The 22,839-nt window shown below is 38.1% G+C and overlaps 1 protein-coding gene across 3 annotated transcripts in view; it reads left to right on the plus strand.

The window, feature by feature from the left end:
- Positions 1 to 22,839, plus strand: part of CTNNA1 (catenin alpha 1) — a 171,328-nt gene that overhangs the window by 40,109 nt on the left and 108,380 nt on the right. For all 3 annotated transcript variants that reach the window (XM_043912890.1, XM_043912891.1, XM_043912892.1), the window contains exons 4-6: positions 13,287 to 13,453; positions 13,971 to 14,090; positions 20,827 to 21,096. In XM_043912890.1, the coding sequence (XP_043768825.1) occupies positions 13,287 to 13,453; positions 13,971 to 14,090; positions 20,827 to 21,096 (557 nt within the window). The remainder of the gene's footprint in view (positions 1 to 13,286; positions 13,454 to 13,970; positions 14,091 to 20,826; positions 21,097 to 22,839) is intronic.

A 22,839-nucleotide genomic window follows, 5' to 3' on the forward strand; every position in this document is an offset into this window, starting at 1 on the left:
CAGCAAGGGGAACTATAGCTTTGCTTGTAGCTGTTATCACAAAAGGATCAGTTTTTACCTCTTTCTGCACTATGGAGATTGGATTGAAGGAGGCACCTCTTTTACTGCTTCATCACTACAAATTAAGTCAGTTTTTCCTCCTTTAGGAAACTTGCTAACATGACCTTATTTCTGAAAATTAAGAAATGATTGATATGAGAGCAATGACAATGTTCTGAATAGTTTTAAGAGTTGGAGAAGGTAGGTGGGAAAGTGGAAGGGGCACAGAAATAATTGTTGAGCTTTGTATTTATTGCTTCATTTAATTTTCAAAATAGCTCAGTGGGGGTGGGAGATAGTATTCTGATTTTACAGAAGAGAAAACAGAGCTGAAGCAGCCTGAGGTCACACCAAATAGCCAAGGTGGGATTCAGACCCGGTTCAAATACCTTGTTTGATCTATGCCAGACAGTGTTCTGGGAGAAGTGTATATTCACTAACATAGCAACATCCTTTGTTTTAAAGGAGCAATATAATCTCTCATAATATCTCACTTTTCCTAGGCTCAAGTTAGAAAAAATAAGCCTTCTCTCTCTCTGTTTTTTTCTTTTCCTGTCTATTTGTGTGTGTGTGTCTGTTTCCCGTACACCCACACACACTTTTCTAGCCTGTCCTTTCCCCATAATTTTATAAGTTAAGATTGCTTTGGAGGGAATTTACTCAGGGTATTTGCTTCAGAAAGCCTTTATCTTGTCCTGTTCTAATGTAGAACTGTGGTTTTTAGTTTATTTACAGTTGCCCTTTCTTCTTGTTTTGAACTCCAGAGGAGCTTAACTTTTATCCCCAGCTTAGTTAGGGGAAAATGCCTGGGGATGGACTTGTTGACAGATCTGTTTTATGGTTGATGAAACAGTAGTAGTGCATTCTCTTAAGTTCCGTGTCCATTATATCTTGGTTAATACAAGATGTCAAGTAGTAGACTCTAGACAGTTGAGTCACGGCTAGAAGACCCAGCTATATTCTCAATCTTCACTGCTGACTGTGAGCAGTCTGTCTCAGTTTTCCTAGTTGGCCTACAGAAAGAGTGCATTTGTGGTAACTTTTACATGCCTGCATTGTAAACTAATTGACAGTTAGATTTTATTGTTTTTAACTTATTAACCATCAGTTCAGTCTCAAAGTGTCATGTTCCTTTTATAGAGATGACCATTTAACAGGAATTTGTGCCCCCTGCTGTAAAGCTAAAGGCATATTTTCATATTCATAGTTTTGTGAGTAGAAAAAATTTGTATGTTTTAATCCATCATACAGTATGTTTCTCATGTATATTTTCATTCCTAATAACGAATGTTTAGCTACAAAGTTAAATATTTGCCATTATGGTTGTGAGCTAAGAGAGATGAGGGTGGATATGAATTTATTTACTTTGTTTCTCCTTTCAGTTCCACTTATGTGTTACCTGCCTTGATACTATTTTGGAATGATATCATGCTATAGCTGTAGAGGCATGAAATTGTTTAAGAGGAATTTAGGTCGGAATGAGAATGTGGAAGGAGGGGGTTATAGTGCAAAAAGAGATTAGAGCTGGGAATAAATTGGGGGATTATTACAGTGAGAGTAAGTAATTAAAGTTAAATTTTAAGACTTTATACTTGTCCATTTGAATGTAAGCTAATCATTAAATAGTTTTGATTCATTTAGATGGTCTGTAGCTTTAATAATCTACTTTCAGTTCATCCTGTTTGGCTCACTCTGGGCCTTTAGTTCTTCCCACAGTTCTTTCATTTGCCTCAGGTTAATTCACTTTTTCATTTTCTTTTTTATTTTTTTATTTTTTTTATTTTATTTTTTTATACTTTTTCATTTTCTATAGCAGCTGCTTGAGAGTTTCTTTCACTCTCCTCAAATCCTCATTTCCCTTTCCATCTCCAGTTTTTTAGGAGAGCTTCATTTACTGCCTCTGAGAAAACAGATTCTCTAGCAGTGCTGAACTTTATACTGCCAGGAAGCCTCTGCTTTCACTTCTCATCCAAGGGTACAAGAACTCCATGGCTCTCACTTCCTCCTGTGGTCCTGATTATGTGTGTTCCCTGAGCTACAATCTTCATTCTTTTTTTTTTTCTTCAGTCTTTAATATGTGTCATTAGTGTCGTTTTGTATCCTTTCCCTGCCCAATCTGTCTGTAACTGATTCCAATAGTGATAAAAAAGGATAGTATGGGAGTGCAGGCACTGTTCTAACCCCTCTCCTAAACACTGGGTTTCATAAGCCTGGGAGGTTGATAGAGGCAGTTCTACATGCAAAAACACTGGGTTTCATAAGCCTGGGAGGTTGATAGAGGCAGTTCTCACTTTGCATGTATCCAGTATGCACAGATTTGTTACCACAGTTTAGTATTACCAGTCCTCCAACAACATGGTTCATGTATTAGCTGAGTGAGTGCATAAAGTACAGACTTAGCTGCTAACTGTGAAGTGTAGAAATCATTACATAAATAAAAGGTGTGCATCAAGATCACTGACGAATCATGTTCCTTCTTTCATGGTCTGTTAGTGATTGATTGATCGCTGCAACTGTTCAGTTCATGCAGTGTGTAGTTGCATTGCCTCCTTGTATCTCGGTGATAAACCCACCATTTATAAAACCCGCCATTTTATAAGAGAGCCTTGAAAGAGGGAATTTCATCTTTGCTTGCAAAGATGAAAGCAGCAAAGAAAGGAAAAGTAATAAATCCAAGTTACAGAAGGAATTTGCTGCCTGAGGAAATGTTGACAGTGCTGCTGTTTAAGAAACTTTAGATACTCAGAGTAACTTTGTGAAGGCTAACTCCCTGAAGTAAGTGAGATAAGTCGTTGTGATGAAAAGGATAATGATGTCCAAGAGGAAATGATGTCATCAAAACCTTCACATTAAAGGGACTCTTGGAGATAGTTCATCATTATGAAAATGCAAAGGATAAAATGTTTGAAACTGATCCAGACTTAGAAATAGGATAATTTGTGAAGTGAGTAAAAAATGCTCACTCTGTATCACGTTGAAAAAGGTAATCATTTTTCAAAAACTACTTTTGAGTAGTTTTCATACAAGGAAACATTTTAGTTCTCAGTGTTCATAATGTTTTAAGTTACATATTAAATAAATACTAGTTGTACTATTTTAGTTGCATTTCCCTGTATGTATGTGTGTGTGTGTATATATATATATAAGGAATAGTAAGCTCTTAACTGGGAGAAAATTTTGAAGATCACAAGACAGTTGTAATTTTTCCCATTGATAATTAAGATCGCATCACATTGTTTCAGTTTGTGTGATCATTTTTATAGACCAGCACTACTGTGCAAAGTGAGGGTCACCTGTATTATTTGTTACACAACTGTGGAAACTGATCTGGTAGTGGTGAAGCTACAGTTTCTGTCTGACTTGTAAATTCATGATCATACTCTCTTCCATTCTACTGCTAATACTGCACAAAATAAATTTTTTTGCTAATAGGCCCTTGAATTTTCTTCCTAGGAGCAGATCAGATTCTTGAAAGAACAGTTTTGTTTCTAACTGGTTCTGTTACCCATTAGATCTGGCTTTTTTACCTCCCCCAGTCCCTCTTCCTCATTACCTCCACTGGCTTTCTTGGTCTTCCGAGATCATTTTAGAGTTCATCTACCCTATGGTCTTTACTTGATGTTTCCTCTGCTTGGAATGTTGCCTTGAGACAGACACATCCCTCCTGTGCTGCATTTTTCAAGACTCCACAAGTGTATCTTTTCATTGAGACCTTCCTGGATCCCCTTTTTAAATTCTATATTATATCCCCCCTCTCTGTCCTTTCTGTTACTGCCCCTCCATAATTGATTTATCTATTATGTTTGTTATCATTCCCTCATTAAATTATAAGCTCCCTAGAGCCAGGAAGTTTTGTCTGGTTAATTTCTTTTTTTTTTTAATCCTCTTTTTTTTTTCCTTTTCATTTATTTTTATTAGTTGGAGGCTAATCACTTTACAGTACCGCAGTGGGTCTTGTCATACATTGATATGAATCAGCCATGGATTTACATGTATTCCCCATCCCGATCCCCCCTCCCACCTCCCTCTCTATCCGATGTCTGGTTAATTTCTATACCAAGTGTTTAGTGCCTGGCTCATAGCAGGCACTCAGTAAACACTTGCTGAAAGAAGGCAAGAATGCCCTTGAGGAACATTGTTGAACAGATTTGAATACTCAGGAAGTGCAATGAAGATCTTTTCTCTGTCTTCTCATTGTGTTTTGCCTAATAGTAATAATTTCTACCAACCCTGTATTATCTTCCGGTGCAAGGTAATAAAGTACCTTATAAAGGCCTTTTATATGTGTTATTAGTTGACCCTCACAGCAAGGTATTCTCTACATATTTCAGAGGAGGAAACAGGCTGTGGAGTTTGGTCACATAAGTGGCAAAGTCAGACCTTAAGCTAACCTGTAACTCCACATTGTGTACACTTTCAGGTCACTGCATTTGATACTCTTGTTTGTCTTTGTTTATTGAGTCATAATTCACATACCACAAAATTCCCTCTTGTAAAGCATACAAATTCATTGGTTTTTAAGTGTATTTACAAGGTTATATAGGCCGTCGCCACTTTGTGATTCCAGAACATGTTCTTTATCCTTGAAAGAAACCTCAAACCTATTAGCAGTTAGTAATCCTCAGTCTTCCTTTCTGCCCCAGCCCTTGGCAACCAGTGATAGTTTCTGTCTCTCTGGATTTACCTATTGTGAACATTTCATATAAGGGGAGTACTACAATATATGGCTTTTCGTGACAGGCTTCTTTCACATTGCATAATGCTTTGAGGGTTCATCCGTGTTGTAGCATGTATCAGTATTTTATTCCTTTTTATGGCTAAATATTTGATTGTGTAGATGCACCACATTTTCTTTATCTATTAGTTGATGGGTGTTTGGATTGTTTCCATATGTCAACTGTTAAGAATAGTGCTTCTGTGAACATTCATATATTTGTTTTTGTGTAGGCATTTGTTTTCAGTTCTCTTGGGTATATACCTAGGAGTAGAATTGATGGATCACATGGTAACATATAGATAGCATCACTGACTCAGTGGACATGAATTTGAGTAAACTCAGAGATAGTGAAGGACAGGGAAGGCTGGTGTGCTGCAGTTCGTGGGGTTGCAAAGAGTTGGACATGACCTAGAGACTGAATAACTATGGAAACTCTACATTTAACTTTTTGAGGAACTGCTGGTCTGTTTTCCACAGTGGCTGTGTTATTTTATATTCCCACCAATGGACTATGAGAGTTCAAGTTTCCCTGTATCCTCATAAACATTTGTTGTTGTTTGTCTTTTTTAAAGATGGACAGAACTTAGCAACTAAACAGCAACAACAATCCTAGTAGATATGAAGTGATATTTCGTGATTTTGACATGCTTTGCCCTTAGAGCAATTGAGATTGAGCATCTTTTCATGTGCTTATTATCCATTTACATATCTTCTTTGGAGACATGTGGTATAATTCCTTTTCCTATTTTAATTAGTTGATTTATTTTTGGCCACACCACATGGCATGTGGGATCTTAGTTCCTCTACCAGTGATTAAATCCATATCTCTTGCATTGGAAACTCGGAATCTTAACTACTGGACCACCAGGGAAGTCCCCCTTTGTTTATTTTAAATAGGATTTTTTTTGTATTTTTATTGTTGATTTTAAGAGTACCTTTTTTGATATGCATTTTCCTTTTTTTAAAATGATTTTTGGCTATGCTGGATCTTTGTTGCTGTGTGGGCTTTTCTGTAGTTGTGGTGAACTGGGGCTACTCTCTAGTTGCACTGCGAGGCCTTCTCATTGCATTGGCTTTTCGTTAAAGAGACAGGCTCTAAGGCCTGTGGGCTTTAGTAGCTGTGGCTCCTGGGCTCTAGAGCACAGGCTCAATAGTTGTGCATGGGCTTAGTTGCTGTGTGGCCTGTGGGATCTTCCCAGATCAAGGATTGAACCTGTGTCTCCTGCATTGGCAGGCAGATTCTTTACCACTGAGCACCAGGGAAACCCAAGATTTCTTTATGTCTTATTGGTACTTTGATCCTTATCAGTACCCCAAATTTTCTCCCATTCTGTGGGTGTTTTTACTTTCTTGAGCCTGTCCTTAAAAGCACAAACATTTTACATTTTGATGATGTTCACTTTGTTTCTTTTTTCTTCTTGTTTGTACTTCATGTGTTATATCTAAGAAACTGTTGCCTAATTGGAGGTCTTGAAGACATATCAATGTTTTCTTCTAAGTGTTTTATAAATGTAGCTCTTATATTTGGTTTTGATCTATTTTGAAAGTATATGATATGAGATTGGGGGTCAAGCTTCATTTTGTTGTATGTGAATATTTAGTTGTCCCAGCACTATTTGTTAAAAATATTTTTTTCCCTTTATTGAATGATCTTGGCAGCCTTGTTGAAAATTAATTCATTATACTTCTGGATTCTCAATTCTCTTCTGATGATCTCCATGTATATATTTGACTTTGTTGACCACTTTCGTATGCAAATACTTCTTGATTTTGACAGTTTATCATGTTGGGTCTCCTTGTTTCTCTTGTCACAGAGTCTTCCTTCCCTTACTCCTAAATGCACAGTCTCAAGGACTCCAGTTGTTTTAAAAAAAAACCTTCCCCCGTTCATGTGCACACGTTTATGCTCTGGCTCTCTTCTCCATCTCAGGACACGTATACCTTGAATTCTTTAAGTGATCTTCCATGCTTTCTTTTCCTTCACTCCCCCCCCCCCCTTTTTTTTTTTGGTGGGAGTGCCATGCCAGTGAGCTTGTGGAATTTTAGTTCCCTGTCAGGGATTGAACCCAGATCTTCAGCAGTGAAAATGTAGAGTTGTCACCACTGGATCGCCAGGGATGCCCTCCCTCCCTCTTAATAATCAAGGGTTATCATATCAGTTTATCCCAGCCTTTATAACTATTGCTCTTTCCTGGGCTCTTTGCCTGCCTCCCCAAATTTATTTATTTTTATTTGGCTGCTCCAGGTCTCAGTTACAGCACACAGGATCTTTAGTGTAGCCTGTGGGATCTAGTTCCCTGACCAGGGATCAAACCCAGGCTCCCTTTATTAAGAGCTCAGAGTCTCAGCTGTCTGGACCACCAGAGCCTTTTCCTGGGCTCTTATTGTGGCTTTGTGATCTTTATCTCTGGCCAAGTTTATTATATGTTAGGTTGACTTTGATTTCCTTCTTTGGCTCAGGGATTCTTCTTTGTACTCTCTCTGTGGCCTTCCACCCTTCATCATCTGATGCTTGCTTCTATACATATCCCTCACTTCCAAGTTAGACTAGAGAATACACATCAAATACACCTTTTTATTGTACATGCAGCCTGTTTGTTACGTGGTCCTAAGACCATAAGCATTAAGCATTACAAATCCTGACTGTCATTTACTATTAGTTGACTTGGTTAAGTTAGTTAACTTGTCTAAACTTCAGTTGTCTCTTCTGTATAGAAGGGCTAATACCACCTATTTTTTGGTGGTGGATAGGATTAAATAAAATATGTGTAGTGTCATGGACTGGGCATTTAATAAATGTTAGATATTAGTATGTTGCTGTTCCTTTTGCTTGAGGTACTAACTGCCTTAACTCTGCTGCCCCAAATTGTTCCTGTCCTTTGATGGTAGATTCTATTTCAGAGTACTGTGTCTTTCATAAAACTGTTGCTGGCATTTCACTTATACCCCACCCTGGTCATTAGTGCTTCCTTTTTTGGCCCTATGCTATTCTGTGCCTTTCTTAAAGCTTGTATGTTAGAAATGACACATAATTTTTGTATGATCACTCCTTTTCTGATTTATAAACAATTTGAGAGCAAGTCTTGCTCAGCTTCATATATCCCTGGTAGTGGATCTGTTTTAGTGTGTAATAAGCTCTCAATAAATAGATGAAACTCTGTTGCTTAACATTAAGGCAAATATCTTTTTTGTAAGACTTTAGAGACAACTTCGTACATGAGTAAATAGCTTTTCCTAATGTATTCCCATAGCACCTTGTCCACAGGGCTATTTTAATTCTGGTTGCATTGTAATATTCCCTGATATGTGGGCCCTTTGAGTACAGATGCCTTGTCTTAATCAGCTTTTAATTGCTTGCTTGTCTGTCTTCCCCCTCCATAGGGCTCAAGGAGAACATGGGCTGTCTCTTGAGCACTGTATCACTGGCACCTAATACAGTCTTTGAGGTGCTCAAATATTTGTTAAATAAATAAATGAATGATTGAGCACTCATTTTAAGTACTGTAAAATAACATTTTTGTTAAACATCCATGTAATTGTCATGTGTCTGTATCTTAGATCCAGGAAAACTTTTAACTATCAAATTCTTCATTGTGAGTTATTTCTCACAATACACACAGACGTATTCACAGAGCTTGTCTTTACTCTTAATACTGTATGGTTCTTCTATCAACAGAAAATTGGATTAAAGGTTTACTAAGCATGCCCCTGCCCATTAGAATAAGACCCAGTTTCCCCTGCAGTCAGTCTCTCTCATCAGGAAGCTTCCATAAACCTCTTCTCCGTATCCATCAGAGGTCAGACAGAATGAATACCATAATCACACAAAACTAACCAAATTGATCACATGGACCACAGCCTTGTCTAACTCAGTGAAACTGTGAGCCATGCCATGTAGGGATACCCAAGACAGATGGGTCAGAGTGGAGACTTCTGACGAAACGTGGTCCACTGGAGAAGGGAATGGCAAACTGCTTCAGTATTCTTGCCTTGAGGACTCTGTGAACAGTATGAAAAGACAGAAAGATAGGACATTGAAAGATGAACTCCCCAGGTCGGTAGGTGCCCCATAAGCTACTGGAGAAGAGTGGAGAAATAAGTCCAGAAAGAATGAAGAGACGGAGCCAAAGCGAAAACAATATCCAGTTGGGGATATGACTGGTGATGGAAGTCAAGTCCGATGCTATAAAGAACAATATTACATAGGAACCTGGAATGTTAGGTCCATGAATCACGGTAAATTGGAAGTGATCAAACAGGAGATGGCAAGAGTGAGCATTGACATTTTAGGAATCAGTGAACTAAAATGGACGGGAATGGGTGAATTTAATTCAGATGACTGTGGTCAAGAATCCCTTTGAAGAAATGGAGTGCCCTCATAGAAAACAGAAGAGTCTGAAACACAATACTTGGGTTCAAAATCTCAAAAACGACAGAATGATCTCTGTTTGTTTCCAAGGCAAACCATTCAACATCACAGTAATCCAAGTCTATGCCTCAACCGCAAATGTTGAAGAAGCTGAAGTTGAAAGGTTCTGTGAAGACCTATGAGACTTTCTAGAACTAACACCAAAAAATGATGTCCTTTTCATCATAGGGGACTGGAATGCAAAAGTAGGAAGTCAAGAGATACTTGGAATAACAGGCAGGTTTGATCTTGGAGTAAAAAACAAAGCAGGGCGAAGGCTAACAGAATTTTGCCAAGAAAAGGCACTGGTCATAGCAAACACCCTCTTCCAACAACACAATAGAAGACTCTACACATGGTTATCACCAGATGGTCAAAACTAAAATCAAGTTGATTATATTCTTTTCAGACAAAGATGGAGAAGCTCTATAGAATCAGCAAAAACAAGACCTGGAGCTGATGAGGCTCAGATCATGAACTCTTTATTGCAAAATTCAGACTTAAATTGAAGAAAATAGGGAAAACCACTAGACCATTCAGGTATGACCTAAATCAAATCGCTTATGATTATACAGCGGAAGTGAGAAATAGATTCAAGGGATTACAACTGATAGAGTGCCTGAAGAACTGTGGATGGAGATTCATGACATTGTACAGGAGGCAGGGATCAAGACCATCTCGAAGAAGAAGAAATGCAAAAAGGCAAAATGGTTGTCTGAGGATGCCTCACAAATAGCTGAGAGAAGAAGAGAAGCTAAAGGCAAAGAGGAAAAGGAAAGATAAACCTGTCTGAATGCAGAGTTCCAAAGAATAACAAGGAGAGAAATGAAAGCCTTCCTCAGTGATCAGTGCAAAGAAATATAGGAAAACAATAGAATGGGAAAGACTAGCGATCTCTTCAAGAAAATTAGATGCTAAGGGAACATTTCATGCAAAAATGGGCCCAATAAAGGACAGTAACGGTATGGACCTAACAGAAGCAGAAGAGATTAAGAAGATGTGGCAAGAATACACAGAAGAGCTATACAAAAAAAGATCTTAATGAGCTGGATAGCCACAATGGTGTGATCACTCACCTAGAGCCAGACCTCCTGGAGTGGGAAGTCAAGTGGGCCTTAGGAAGCATCACTGCGAACAAAGCTAGTGGAGGTGATGGAATTCCAGTTCCATTTAAGATTTCAGATTCTGAAAGATGATGCTGTGAAAGTGCAAATTTGGAAAACTCAGCAGTGGCCACAGAACTGGGAAAGTTCTGTTTTCATTCCACTGCCAAAGAAAGGCAATGCCAAAGAATGTTCAAACTACCACACCAATTGCCCTCATCTCACAACGCTAGCAAAGTAATGCTCAAAATTCTCTAAGCCAGGCTTTAACAGTACATGAACCAAGAACTTCCAAATGTTCAAGCTGGATTTAGAAAAGGCAGAGGAACCATAGATCAAATAGCCAACATCTGTTGGATCATTGAAAAAGCAAGAGAGTTCCAGAAAAACATCTACTTTGCTTTATTGACCATGTCAAAGCCTTTGACTATGTGGATCACGACAAACCGTGGAAAATTTGGGAATACCAGTCTACGGCCATACCACCCTGAACGTGCCTGATCTTGTCTGATCTTGGAAGCTAAGCAGGGTCGGGCCTGGTTAATACTTGAATGGGAGATGGGAATACTGGACCACCTTACCTGTCTCCTGAGAAATCTATGCAGGTCAAGAAGCAACAGTTAGAACCAAACATGGAACAATGGACTGGTTCCAAATTGGGAAATGAATATGTCAAGGCTGTATATTTTTACCCTGTTTATTTAACTTACATACAGAGTAAATCTTGTGAAATGCCGGGCTGGATGAAGCACAAGCTGGAATTCAGATTGCCAGGAGAAATATCAATAACCTCAAATGACACCACCCTTATGGCAGAAAGTGAAGAGGAACTAGAGAGCCTCTTGAGGAAAGTGAAAGAGGAGAGTGGAAATCTGGCTTAAAACTCAGCATTCGGAAAATGAAGATCATGACATCCGGTCCCATCACTTTGTGGCAAATAGATGGGGAAACAGAGACTTATTTTCTTGGGCTCCGAAGTCACTGCAGATGGTGACTGCAGCTATGAAATTAAAAGACGTTTGCTCCTTGGAAGAAAAGCTATGACCAACCTAGACAGCTTATTAAAAAGCAGAGACATAACTTTGCAGACAGAGGTCCATCTAATCAAAGCTACTGTTTTTCCAGTAGTCATGTATGGATGTGAGAGTTGGACCATAAAGAAAGCTGAGTGCCTAAGAATTGAAGCTTTTGAACTGTAGTGCTGGAGAAGACCCTTGTGAGTCCCTAGGACAGCAAGGAGATGAAACCAGTCAATTCTAAAGGAAATTAGTCCTGAACATACATCGGGAGGACTGTTGCTGAAGCTTGAAGCCCCAATACTTTGGCCACCTGATTTGAAGAACTGACTCATTTTAAAAGACCCTGCTGCTGAGAAAGATTGAAGGCAGGAGGAGAAGGGGATAAAACAGGATGAGATGGTGGATGGCATCACCGACTGGATGGACATGAGTTTGAGCGAGCTCTGGGAGTTAGTGATGGACAGGGAAGCCTGGTGTACTGCAGTCGATGAGGTCGCAGAGAGTCAGACATGACTGAGTGACTGAACTGAGGGTGAGTTTAACTCCCCTGCTAAAGCTCATATTCTGCAACTAAAATTTTGATAGTTAAGAGAAGTTTTATAGGTTTCTTCAGAATTAGCTTGGCTTCATGAGAGTGTGCTTTTTTACATTTGTGGAAGAGATGAGAGAGTGAATAGCTTTTAGGCTTTAATCAGAAGTGGACACGTTCAGTTGAAAGTGAAAGTCACTCAGTCGTGTCCGACTCTTTGCGACCCCATTGACTGTATAGTCCATGGAATTCTCCAGGCCAAAATCCTGGAGTGGGTAGCCTTTCCCTTCTCCAGGGGATCTTCCCAACCCAGGGATTGAACCTAGGTCTCCCGCATTGCAGGCAGATTCTTGACCAGCTGAGCCACCGAGGGAGGGAGTAATTGCTTTTCCAGGAATCCAAAGATAATCACCATAGAGAGGAACAGGCCCTGGCTCTCCAGTTACTTCCATCTGTAAGAAGAGAAAATGATAAGTACCTTAAATGGTTATTATTAGAAACACATAACAAAACAGTGTAAGTTACTTTACAAGTTTCTAGGAAATGTTAGAACTTCTTAGCATTGTTGAAGGTGGGATTGTATAAGCTGGATATTCCTCATAACTGTAGTAAAATGTATATATTTTTAGGTTAATTTTTAAAGTTATGAATATGATGTCTGTTATAGAAAATGCTTTTATAAGTACAGAATAATGTAGAATTACATTGTATCTTGTATAATCATTATTTGTGTTTTTACTCCAATCTTTTTCCTTTTTTTAAAGCACAGATTACATACATTTATCATTTCATCTTTTTTCTGTTTAACATTTCATAAACTTTAACATTTTTCATATATATGTTAATATTTGCATAATAGTCAATTGTAGGCTTTACCATAATTTACTTAACTAGATGCTTGCTTGGGCATTTCAACTGTCGTAAGTGTTTTGCTATGAGGAAAATGAATGAGTCCGTGACGAACTCTTGTCTTTTCACATACCAGTGAGTCTTTGTTTGAGCTCTATGCGTTAGATAGTTGAAATGCTTAATGAAGTGTGGTGGTCCTTCATAATGGTTGCTGTTTCTCTATTATTCTTTGGATGTGTGGGTAGATTGTGTTAGATCATTTTTTTCCTCCCATTCAAATCTTGAATTTTTTTCCCTGTTAGGATACATATAATGGTCCTTTTTGGAAAGGAGTATTACTAGATCAATGGAAAGAAGTATTTTTTTCCTTATTGGAAAGAAGTATTTTTAAGGTTCTTGATAAATAGTGCTAAATCACTTTGCAGATACTGTGCTTTTACCAGGAATATATGTGGTTGCTTGTCTTAGTGACAGCTAGAAGACAAATGCAAGAGGAAAATAGCAGAAATAAAAATCCTTAAATTCTGTGTATGAACATACAAAGTTTGAATTATTGGTTTTTAAATGTAGACCAGTTATTTGCTTCATTCCTGCTGAGTTTATTTTCCATTCTGTAAAACAGGTGATTTGATGAAGAGTGCTGCAGGAGAGTTTGCAGATGATCCCTGCTCTTCCGTGAAGCGTGGCAACATGGTTCGGGCAGCTCGGGCTTTGCTCTCTGCTGTTACCCGGCTGCTTATTTTGGCTGACATGGCAGATGTCTACAAATTACTTGTTCAGCTGAAACTTGTAAGTACAGGCCTGTGTCTGTAATTTGTTCTGTCACAGCGAGTCTGCTGCTGGCCATACTTAATACTTAGTTCAGCATTCCTTAGGATTTGGTTTGGTTATGAGCTTGGTTTACCTAAGTGGACCAGGAATGTTTTTAATTTCCACTTGCTCCTCTATTCCACGTGGACATGATACTGGCTGTGCTGTGGGCCTATGTTGTCTTTTCAGAAAAGGTATTGTTTTTTACTTCTTCCCTTTTTGTGGTAGTGATTAAGCATTTCTTTGTACCAGCAGAGTTCCAGAGTTGAGAAATCAAGATATGTTAAATTATATCCTTTTACATGAAAGCCAAAATAATACTGTCCTTTCCTATTTCCCATAAAACTCCCATGTGGTACCTGCCCAAATGTAAATTTAAGAGGGAGTTTGGATTACTATCTGAGTAGCTGTTGAAAGGAATAAAAAATTCTAGATCTTCTTTATGTACAGACTTGTATTGTTGAGAATTTTTCTTTTGTGGGGATGTGTTTTATAGGTAGAAGATGGTATTTTGAAACTGAGGAATGCTGGCACTGAACAGGACTTGGGAATACAGTATAAAGCCCTGAAACCTGAAGTGGATAAACTGAACATTATGGCAGCCAAAAGACAACAGGTACAGTCCTGATTTGGGGATATATCTAAGTGTTTATATTATTACCTCGTGGGAAAAATGCATTCAACCTAAGCCTTCAAAAGGTACCAATATCTCCCTCTTCTAATATAGTTCCATTAAGACATTTAGTTTATGACGTGTCCTTCAGTATTGTTCCTAAAGTTAGAATTAGGTTGTATCCATATTATGCTCCTGTTTTGATTCTGGTGAAAATTTTGCTTTAGGTACCTTAGCAGTTTGCGATAGCATTTGGAGAAGTGATACGCCTTTCTTCTCTGTGTTTAAGGATGAACTTGAGTTGATGGTGAAATTTAATTCAGACTTCTAAAAAACCAGTCAAAAACATATTGGAATTCTGTCAGAAAGTACCTTGCCCTCCATATTTTGTAACTTTTAAGTATTTCTTATCATTTGTTATTAGTAGATTTTATAGTATTAGGATTTTATGTTGTGTGACATGTGGACCAGTGTTCTTATTTTTGCAGCTTTTGCTCACCCTTTGGTGTTTTGCTGTTGGGATGCTTGAAGTCTTCCTGTGCCCTTTCTGTTGGATGCTGTGTGTTAGATGTGTATTCTATAGGGCGGATGCATGTGTCACCATCTGGCTCTAATAACTTCCATAGCCCTGATTAAGCTTGTGCTATTCTTATTTTTTAAAAGTCCTGAAAAGATGAATTCTTACTATTGTTAACTGATACCTATGTTGGTTAGGATAATTTTGCACTGCAGTTTACAGAAAACCTAACTCCTAAATGCATGAACATTGGGGGTTTATTTTCTCACTGATTAGAAGCCCCAGGATAGGTTAAGTGACTTCAGGGTTGTTAAATGTAAAGGTTTTGCAAGTATCATCAAGGTCTCCATGTCTTTACATTTCCAGCACTTCTGTCTTCAGTGTGCCTCACTGAAGAAGCTGTAGGCATGGCATTTGTCAGTATGTCCAGTGAGGAAAGAAAAGGTTGTTTCTTCCATATGTCTCTCTTAATAAGCAAATGATCTAGAAGCCTTTAACAGATTTGCCCTAATAATGGATTGTATAATATGCCCATTCCTTACTAATCATTGGAAAGAGGAAAGCAGTTAACAATATCTGACTCAGGGTAATGAAGATCTCCCTTCTGCTGTGACAGGGTAGACCTTCCTGAGAACAGGAACATTCAACAAGAGCACTCTGACAGGCATGAGGAATGTGGGGTCGGTACTGTAAATGTCCAGTATATTACAGCTTCAGCTTTGGAGACTTAGACTTTGATTTGGTTACATTTACATTAGAATGAAGATTCTGTCCCACAAGGTTGAGAAGATTGAATTAAGTAATGTTATGTGAAATATTTAATATAGCACCAGATTCTTAGTAGGCCCTTAGCAGTGGGCAGTTGGTGAATAGTAGTTACTGCTCATATTTCAAGCTATAAGATGTGATCAGTCTGAATCTGCACATACGGGGTCCTGATTTTATGTTTCGAGTACTTAATATTATACATGATAATATAGCTAGATTTGTTGTGTTGCCTGAGTAATTTAGTTAATGTAGGCTCAGTGCACTTTTATCATTTGTCCTTGAATTAGCTTATGTCTCTATCACATAAATCACAAGTAGTTTTTTCTTTTTACTGGAGCTGATTAATCCTTAGAAGAACTTGTTGTATGATAGTATGGTTATTCTATGAATATGGCAAGCTGCCGAAATTATATTTGCAATTGATTTTACTGGATGTTCTTGATATAAGGTCTCTTTTGAATATGTGAAATAAATGTTATATATAAAAAATAAAGTTTGGGGAATAGTCCTACTCTCTTTAAACCTAGTCTGATCTTGATTGATGAAGGCTTACTATTATTTGAGGAAAGTGAGAACATTTAGACTGACACTATTGCATATCTTTCAAAATGGTGGAATAAGTAAATTGATGATGTTCTTGATATAAACACAGTAATAATAATCCAGAATTTTGTATGCTACTGGAGAAACTTACTGGAGAGTAATGCTCCCTGAGTTTTAATTCTGTGTGCTTTGAGTCCATGAAGAGTTCCTTAATTATAATCCCCTGATTAAAAAAAAAAAGCTTCCCAAATAAGATGTCATAAAAATCTTGAAGTTACTCGTTAATGTGCCGAAAGATCTTCTATAAGCCCCTCCATATGTGTTTTCTGCCCTTGATCACCCTGCTCTCTGCCCCAGGAGCCTAACCTATCTTCAGGACTGCATCCAGGGGCTTCTTTGCCCTCTGGCTTCTGGTTGAGTTGGCTAGCGGGAGCATCATTAGGAGATCAGAGGACAGTAAACTGGGATTTACCCCTGCCTCTGGTTGTCCTGGGTGGCTAAATGTCATAACCTCTCTTGGGTTGTGTTCTCCCTCTGCCTCGTTCCCTGCTTTCAGGTAACTGCTGTCTAATTTCGTCTCTTTGGGCCCAAGTGCCCTAATAAACCGTGGTTTTTCTGTACTTTACCCCCATAACTTTTGTGTTATAGTCTCTAAACATCTTTAATTTACCTAGCTTGATCTTAGCATCTGTTTTCTGCTGGTATCTTGAGTGATAGATTCTAAAGTTTGTCTTGGGTTTGTAGTATATCATGGTCACTTACAGTTTTCCTTGGGTCTGAATGTTTAACCTTTAGCCTCCTACAGTAGAATTTGTTGAATAGACTGGCTATGGGCGCGTGTGTGCCCCTGATCATAAAACGACCTTTTATAGGACCTGGGGCTTGCTGTGTATTTCTTGAAACTAATGCTTTTCTTGGGAATTAAATTGCAATTCATTTTATCCTAATGTACCAGCCTGGTGGAATCTTCACTCTCCCTTTTAGGTACTTCCCACTGGTCTTCTTTAGTTACTGGTCACAGTTTTCCACACTTTGTGTTTTCTGGCAGAGTTCCTCTACTGCTGTATGCTTAGTATCCTGGACTGTTTCACCTGTGACCTTTCCTTCTCTCCCCAGGTGTGGTATGTTTTATTCACCTCCTCATCAAGCCTTTTATCTTTGCAGGCTCCCTAGTCCAAAAAAGGGATTTCGTCACGAACAGTATTTGGATATGATGTGCATACTTGGCTGCTTTAGCTCCCCTGTACCATTTAAGCAACAGCCACCCAGTGAGGAAATGCTGAACCTTATAAGATGTATAGGAGCTCTGGAATTTAACGATTTTGTCTTTAAGGTTTTTCTGGAACATGGTGTAGGGGTGAGGGTGTTGTTGAAAATAATAGTGAATAACTTTAAAAAGGTGTTTACTATACACTAAACACTGTTATAAGCACTTTGTAAGGACAAATTTGTTCAATCCTCACAAAAATAGTATAAGGTAGATCCTGTAATTGATCAGATATTAATTTTATAGATGGAGAAACTATAGTGTAGAGAGGTTAATTAATTTGGCATAGACATTCATCTAGAAGTGGTAGAGCCTGTTTTGAACCTAGGCTATATGGCTCCAGAAGACAGGCATATTGTTTAATCTGCTACTGTAATCCCTAGTGTCTAGAACACTGCCTAGATACAATAGTGTTCAATAAATACTTGTTTAACAAATGAGAGAAAAACCCCATTTTGCTGTACTGCAGATCCATCTGGAGTGGGATTCTGTGTGTGGCCGTAATCTGTTACTTTCTTGGGCTAGAATGTTATTTGCTGAGTAGAAGTTTTGAATTTCCATTAGACTGGCTGCAGACTCTTCTTTGACTGTCAGGGTGAACTAGATGGTAGGGGTTGAATCTGCCATAGCACTGATGCTGGTTTTTCTGAGGAGGACTACTTCTGCCTTACATTGTCAGCTCTGCCTCCCCAGTATGCTAAAGATGGACTACTTTGGTGTTTACATTCCACCCACCCAGGTACACGAGCTTGTTGAGATAGGTTTGTTAAAAACATAGTGCTTCTTACCTAGTCTGTCAACTCTGATTTTCGTGATTATTTTTCTGAAAGCGTGAACAAATTGGTAATGGATAATATTGCCACTGTCTATTTCATGTGTAAATCATGTGGACTGGATGGGTTTGACCATGGACCATTTTTTTAAGTGTAGTCATTTGAATCCAAGAGAAGACATCTGATCAAAAGTAACTATGGCTGCAATTTTATATTGTTAAGAGGGACATGAGAGGAGATTGTCATTTGAATTTCCAGATCTTCGTTAGAAAGTGTTCTGGATTGCTTAGAACTTAGCTTCTGTTTCTTGGTTACTTGTGTGATGGTTAGTTCAAATTATGTTGGAAGGAGTCATTTCCACTTTGTTTTGTTTGTTCCTGAGTTTGTTTGGTCACACTGGGGAATTATGAAGCCTAAAGTAGACCAAGGAACTCTAATTTTGTATGTAATCTATTACATTGCTTAATAGCTTATTTTCCCCCATTAATCTGGATTACTTACCAGCCCTGTGTATCTTATTTTTGGCTGCATTGGATTTTAGTTGCAGCGTGTGGGATCTAGTTCCTGACCAGGGATCAGACCTGAATTGGGAGCATGGAGTCTCAGCCACTGGACCACCAGGGAAGTCCTAGCACTGTATATTTTGAAAAGAATTCTTATGATTGATCATTTTTCTTATTATAGTAAATAGTCCTGCCTTGTGATAGTGTCTGTTTTCCTATCTTTACTTAAAATCTAGTTTTTTATGCTGTGGCAGAAGCACTTCTAAAAAGAGAGAAGGTAGAACACTTTAGCAGTTAGGACAAATGATGGTGGCTGTCATTTTCATCATAGATTAAAATACATCCTCCGTACTTGTAAAAAGAAGTCTGTCAAAGATACATTGTGGTGAGGGCAAGATATTTAGAAAATGCCACACAGCACATGTGCACCAGCTGCTTTCATATCCTGGTGAGCCCTAGCCCTTTGTCGTAGCTCGAGTCTTAAAATGATCATCCTCTAAGTCCATGGTGTCCTTTTTTGAGTATTGAACCTCATGTAGTCTTTGGGAAGGTAGGAGTTTGTCATACCAGGCTGAGAAGTGGCTTTAGGAAAATTATGTGTTGAACAGGAATTGTGGCACCTATTATAACTTTGGGTGACCACAAAGTGTCTTTGCTAACCTTTGTAAAAGATTGTGCTGATTTAGGCTGTGGATACTTAGGAAGTATGTCAAAGTTGATTGCAAAGTGTTTTTATAAAATAAAGGATATTATAAAGGCAAATGCCTTCTTAGAAAGTGTAAAATTCCCTGAGGTTGTGGTGAGGGAAGACATTTAGGAAATACCACACAGAACATGTGCACCAGCTGTTTAAGCATAATAGTGAGCCTCAACCCCCTGTCATAGCTTGAGTCTTGAAATGATCACTGATAATCAGAATCCACGGGGTCCTGTTTCTGAATATTTAGCCTAATGTACTGTGCTACAGGGCATTTGAAGTGCTATGAGCTATTACTTGCAAATTCAGATTGCAAATGAGAAAAGAATTCTAGCAGGAAAAGTAAGCTGTCATATTGTACACAGTTTCAATAAAGATGCAAACCTAGAACATAGTGAGATGAAGTTTCAGACAAAAGCCAGTTTGGTGTCTCTAAGGCTTAATTAGGAACTCATTTAGAAAGATGACCCATAAACAGTTAAGTCAGACTTTAAATTGAGTAATTGGCCTTTCTAAGTCAGTTTTCTCTTACTGTTTGCACGTGTTGTACTTATTTTAAAAACATTTAAATTACACTCTAGGACTCAGTTGATGAGATTAATGTTGAAATTCTAGGATCACACATAAAATAGAGTTGAAACAGTTGGTGGTCAGTTATGGTTATCACTTACATTTTTCTCCCGTGGTGGCAAATCCACATTTACTGAAGACTTAGTTTTCTCTGAGTAATTGCGGTAACATAGGAATACCAGAAGTACTCCCTTCCCATCTTGTTTATTGTTGGTATCACTTAGCATATTCACCCAGTTTACCAAGCAGATGCTGGTAGTTGAAACCATGTTAGGAACCTCAAATCATTTTAACTGTGGATTATAATTAGGGGATAGAGGAAATTGAGAAAGGACAGTTCACCTAAGATTGCATGTCTATAGAGTATTATAGTGAAATATTAATACAAACCTTTTGGGTTAAAGTCATGGAGTCCATGGACCTCAGCTTTATGCCCTAATAATCTGGGTCCTAAGGTGGTCTTTGGGATGGGAAAGGGAAACGAGATGTTCTGTACTTGGGAGAATAGCCTTCCACATCCTTACCTGGCTGGTTTGAATAGTTTGTGGTTTTGAGATATCTGTGGTATCCCAAATTTCACAAAACTCTCTCAGTGAACTTTTATAACTTAATAAAAAAGAACTCCTCTTAATAAATTTTGCTCTGTTTAAATGTCTCTTATTTTTTGTATTTTAGTTGAAATAGGTATATCCATCTTAATAAGGTTATAATCAAGATGCTAGTTTTCATGGTTTTTTTTTTTATGGTTTTGTTTTTTATTAGTGCTGTTCTAGATGCCTTACATGCATTGTTCCATTTAATCCTCAAGGCATTTATAAGAGAGCAAAATATTGCTCCTATTTTTACAGAAGGAGAAACTGAGTATGGAGAGTTTAAATAGGATCATAATAGTAAAAACTGGAGCTGGAGATTCAAATTCAGGTCTTTATGTTTTGGGAAAGTTTGAACTCTGAGCTACTAAGCCATACTGTGTCTTTTGTGATGAACTTTCAAGCCAAACTGTTAATGAAAATAACATCTAATTAGCAGAAATTCTAACTTTTTAGAATTCACTGACAAATTTTTATGAGTGGAACCCATATTCTTGTTTTACTTTTGTAGGAACTGAAAGATGTGGGCCATCGTGATCAGATGGCTGCAGCCAGAGGAATCCTGCAGAAAAACGTTCCAATCCTCTATACTGCATCCCAGGCATGCCTACAGCACCCTGACGTCGCAGCCTACAAGGCCAACAGAGACCTGATATACAAGCAGCTGCAACAGGCAGTCACAGGAATTTCTAATGCAGCCCAGGCCACTGCATCAGATGATGCCTCTCAGCACCAGGGTGGAGGAGGAGGAGAACTGGCATATGCCCTCAATAACTTTGATGTAAGTTATACTTGGGAGGAGACTTCAGGCTCTTGACGATCCCTCAAAGTTAACAGATTTCTGGGGAAATGTGATCAAGGTTTCTCATGAAAGCTCAATTTTGTCTTAGATTTGTAGTGTAAGTTGAAAGAAATTTTATGAACCATCAGTCAGCTTGATCTTGGCCTAAAGCATTTATCTTTTCTTCCCCCTCCCCTCCCGTCCCTCTTCCCCTTCCCTTCTCTTTTCTTTTTTAGTTTTAGTTAAACTTCTGGATTTTTTTAATACAACTTGTGTTTCCTTAAGAGGTCATTCTTTAGATATGAATTCTATTCATTTCAACCAAGATTTTAACCTTCTGGGAGATGTGAACCTGTGGACGATACAGAGGCAAAGTGCACTTATGTTGTGTGCTCCAGGTACTCACAGTCTAGTGAGAGTAACAGACACATCATAAATGACTACAGCAAAAGTGCTGTCATCTTAATCTTATTTGCCTGGACACACTTCTCAATAACTAAATTGTAATAAAGACAACATTTAATCAAGTGGGAGCAAATTTAAGATTAAAATACTTTGTTAGCATAATGCCATATAATCACTTTTTATAAATGATGCCCCAGTTATGTTCTGTGTATATATTCTGTGCACACACTATCCTATGTGTCAACTCGAATCATAATTTTTGGGGATGTATTATGGTTTTAAATTTCTACCCACAATGCCTCATGGCTTCCAGTAGATGGCAGCAGTTCAAGATTCCTTTAATTTTTTTTTTTTTGAACCCACTGTTAATTTTTTTTAAAAAATTAGCATAAGAGAAAATTACCTTCCAGGTGACAAGCATCCTTTCATAAGTAGGAATGCTTTGAAGTATAGAGTGAATATAATGGAGTGCATTTTAACAGTTTTTCTTGATTTTTCTTTCCTTTGTCTCACTTCTTTGGCTTGGGTAAAGACAGTGTTAAGCCAAAAGTCTATGATGTTAGAACTGAATTTTGACCCTGGAACCTTAAACATTAAATGAACTTAGAGCAAATTCTTAAGATATATCTTACAATTAACTGGCACTGTTGTTTTTCCCCTTCAAATTTGATAGTATTAGCTACTGGCCTCATTCAAGGCAGTAAGGGTTACATTTTGCCCTAAGTTGAGTAGTATCTATTAGAGGCCACTTAATCTCTTCAGGGTACAGTGAAACTTCATTCATAAAATGAGCAGGTTGGACTAAATGCTTATAGGTCTGTTGAAGTTCTGTGACTGTTAAAACCCTCTGACCATTCCTTCCTCCTTCCTGTTGGTCATTGTGAAGAAGGCATTGTGTATTCAGTTTTGACCAGAGAAATAACTGCAGTATGTTAGTCTGGTAAGAAAAACGATCAGCTATAATGTAGGTTAATAATAAACCGAAGGAATCGTATGTTCAGTTTTGAAACGGAAGGTTTTTGGGAAGAGAAAGAAGAAATGTGTACTTATTGGAAAAGGGCAGGCTTTTTTTAGGGGGAAAAAAACTTGGCATTTAAATTGAAATCAATAAGAACATAGTCCCTATAAAGAAAAATAAAGGCAAAATATTTGTACAGACATTTATTGGTGTGAGGATGAATTGTATCAAGTGGAAAGTCTATGGAAGGCCAGTAGATCCTGTTCTGCGACTGTTGATGTTAGACCTTATACCTATAGCTTACTTGTGACCTGACTTTATTCATCAGTGGTAAATCTAGATTTGAGTGGAGTCGGGGAAGTAAAGGGGAGACAGAGGAA

Source organism: Cervus elaphus, chromosome 9 (genome assembly GCF_910594005.1).
Source record: "Cervus elaphus chromosome 9, mCerEla1.1, whole genome shotgun sequence".
Classification (NCBI taxonomy): Eukaryota; Metazoa; Chordata; class Mammalia; order Artiodactyla; family Cervidae; genus Cervus; species Cervus elaphus.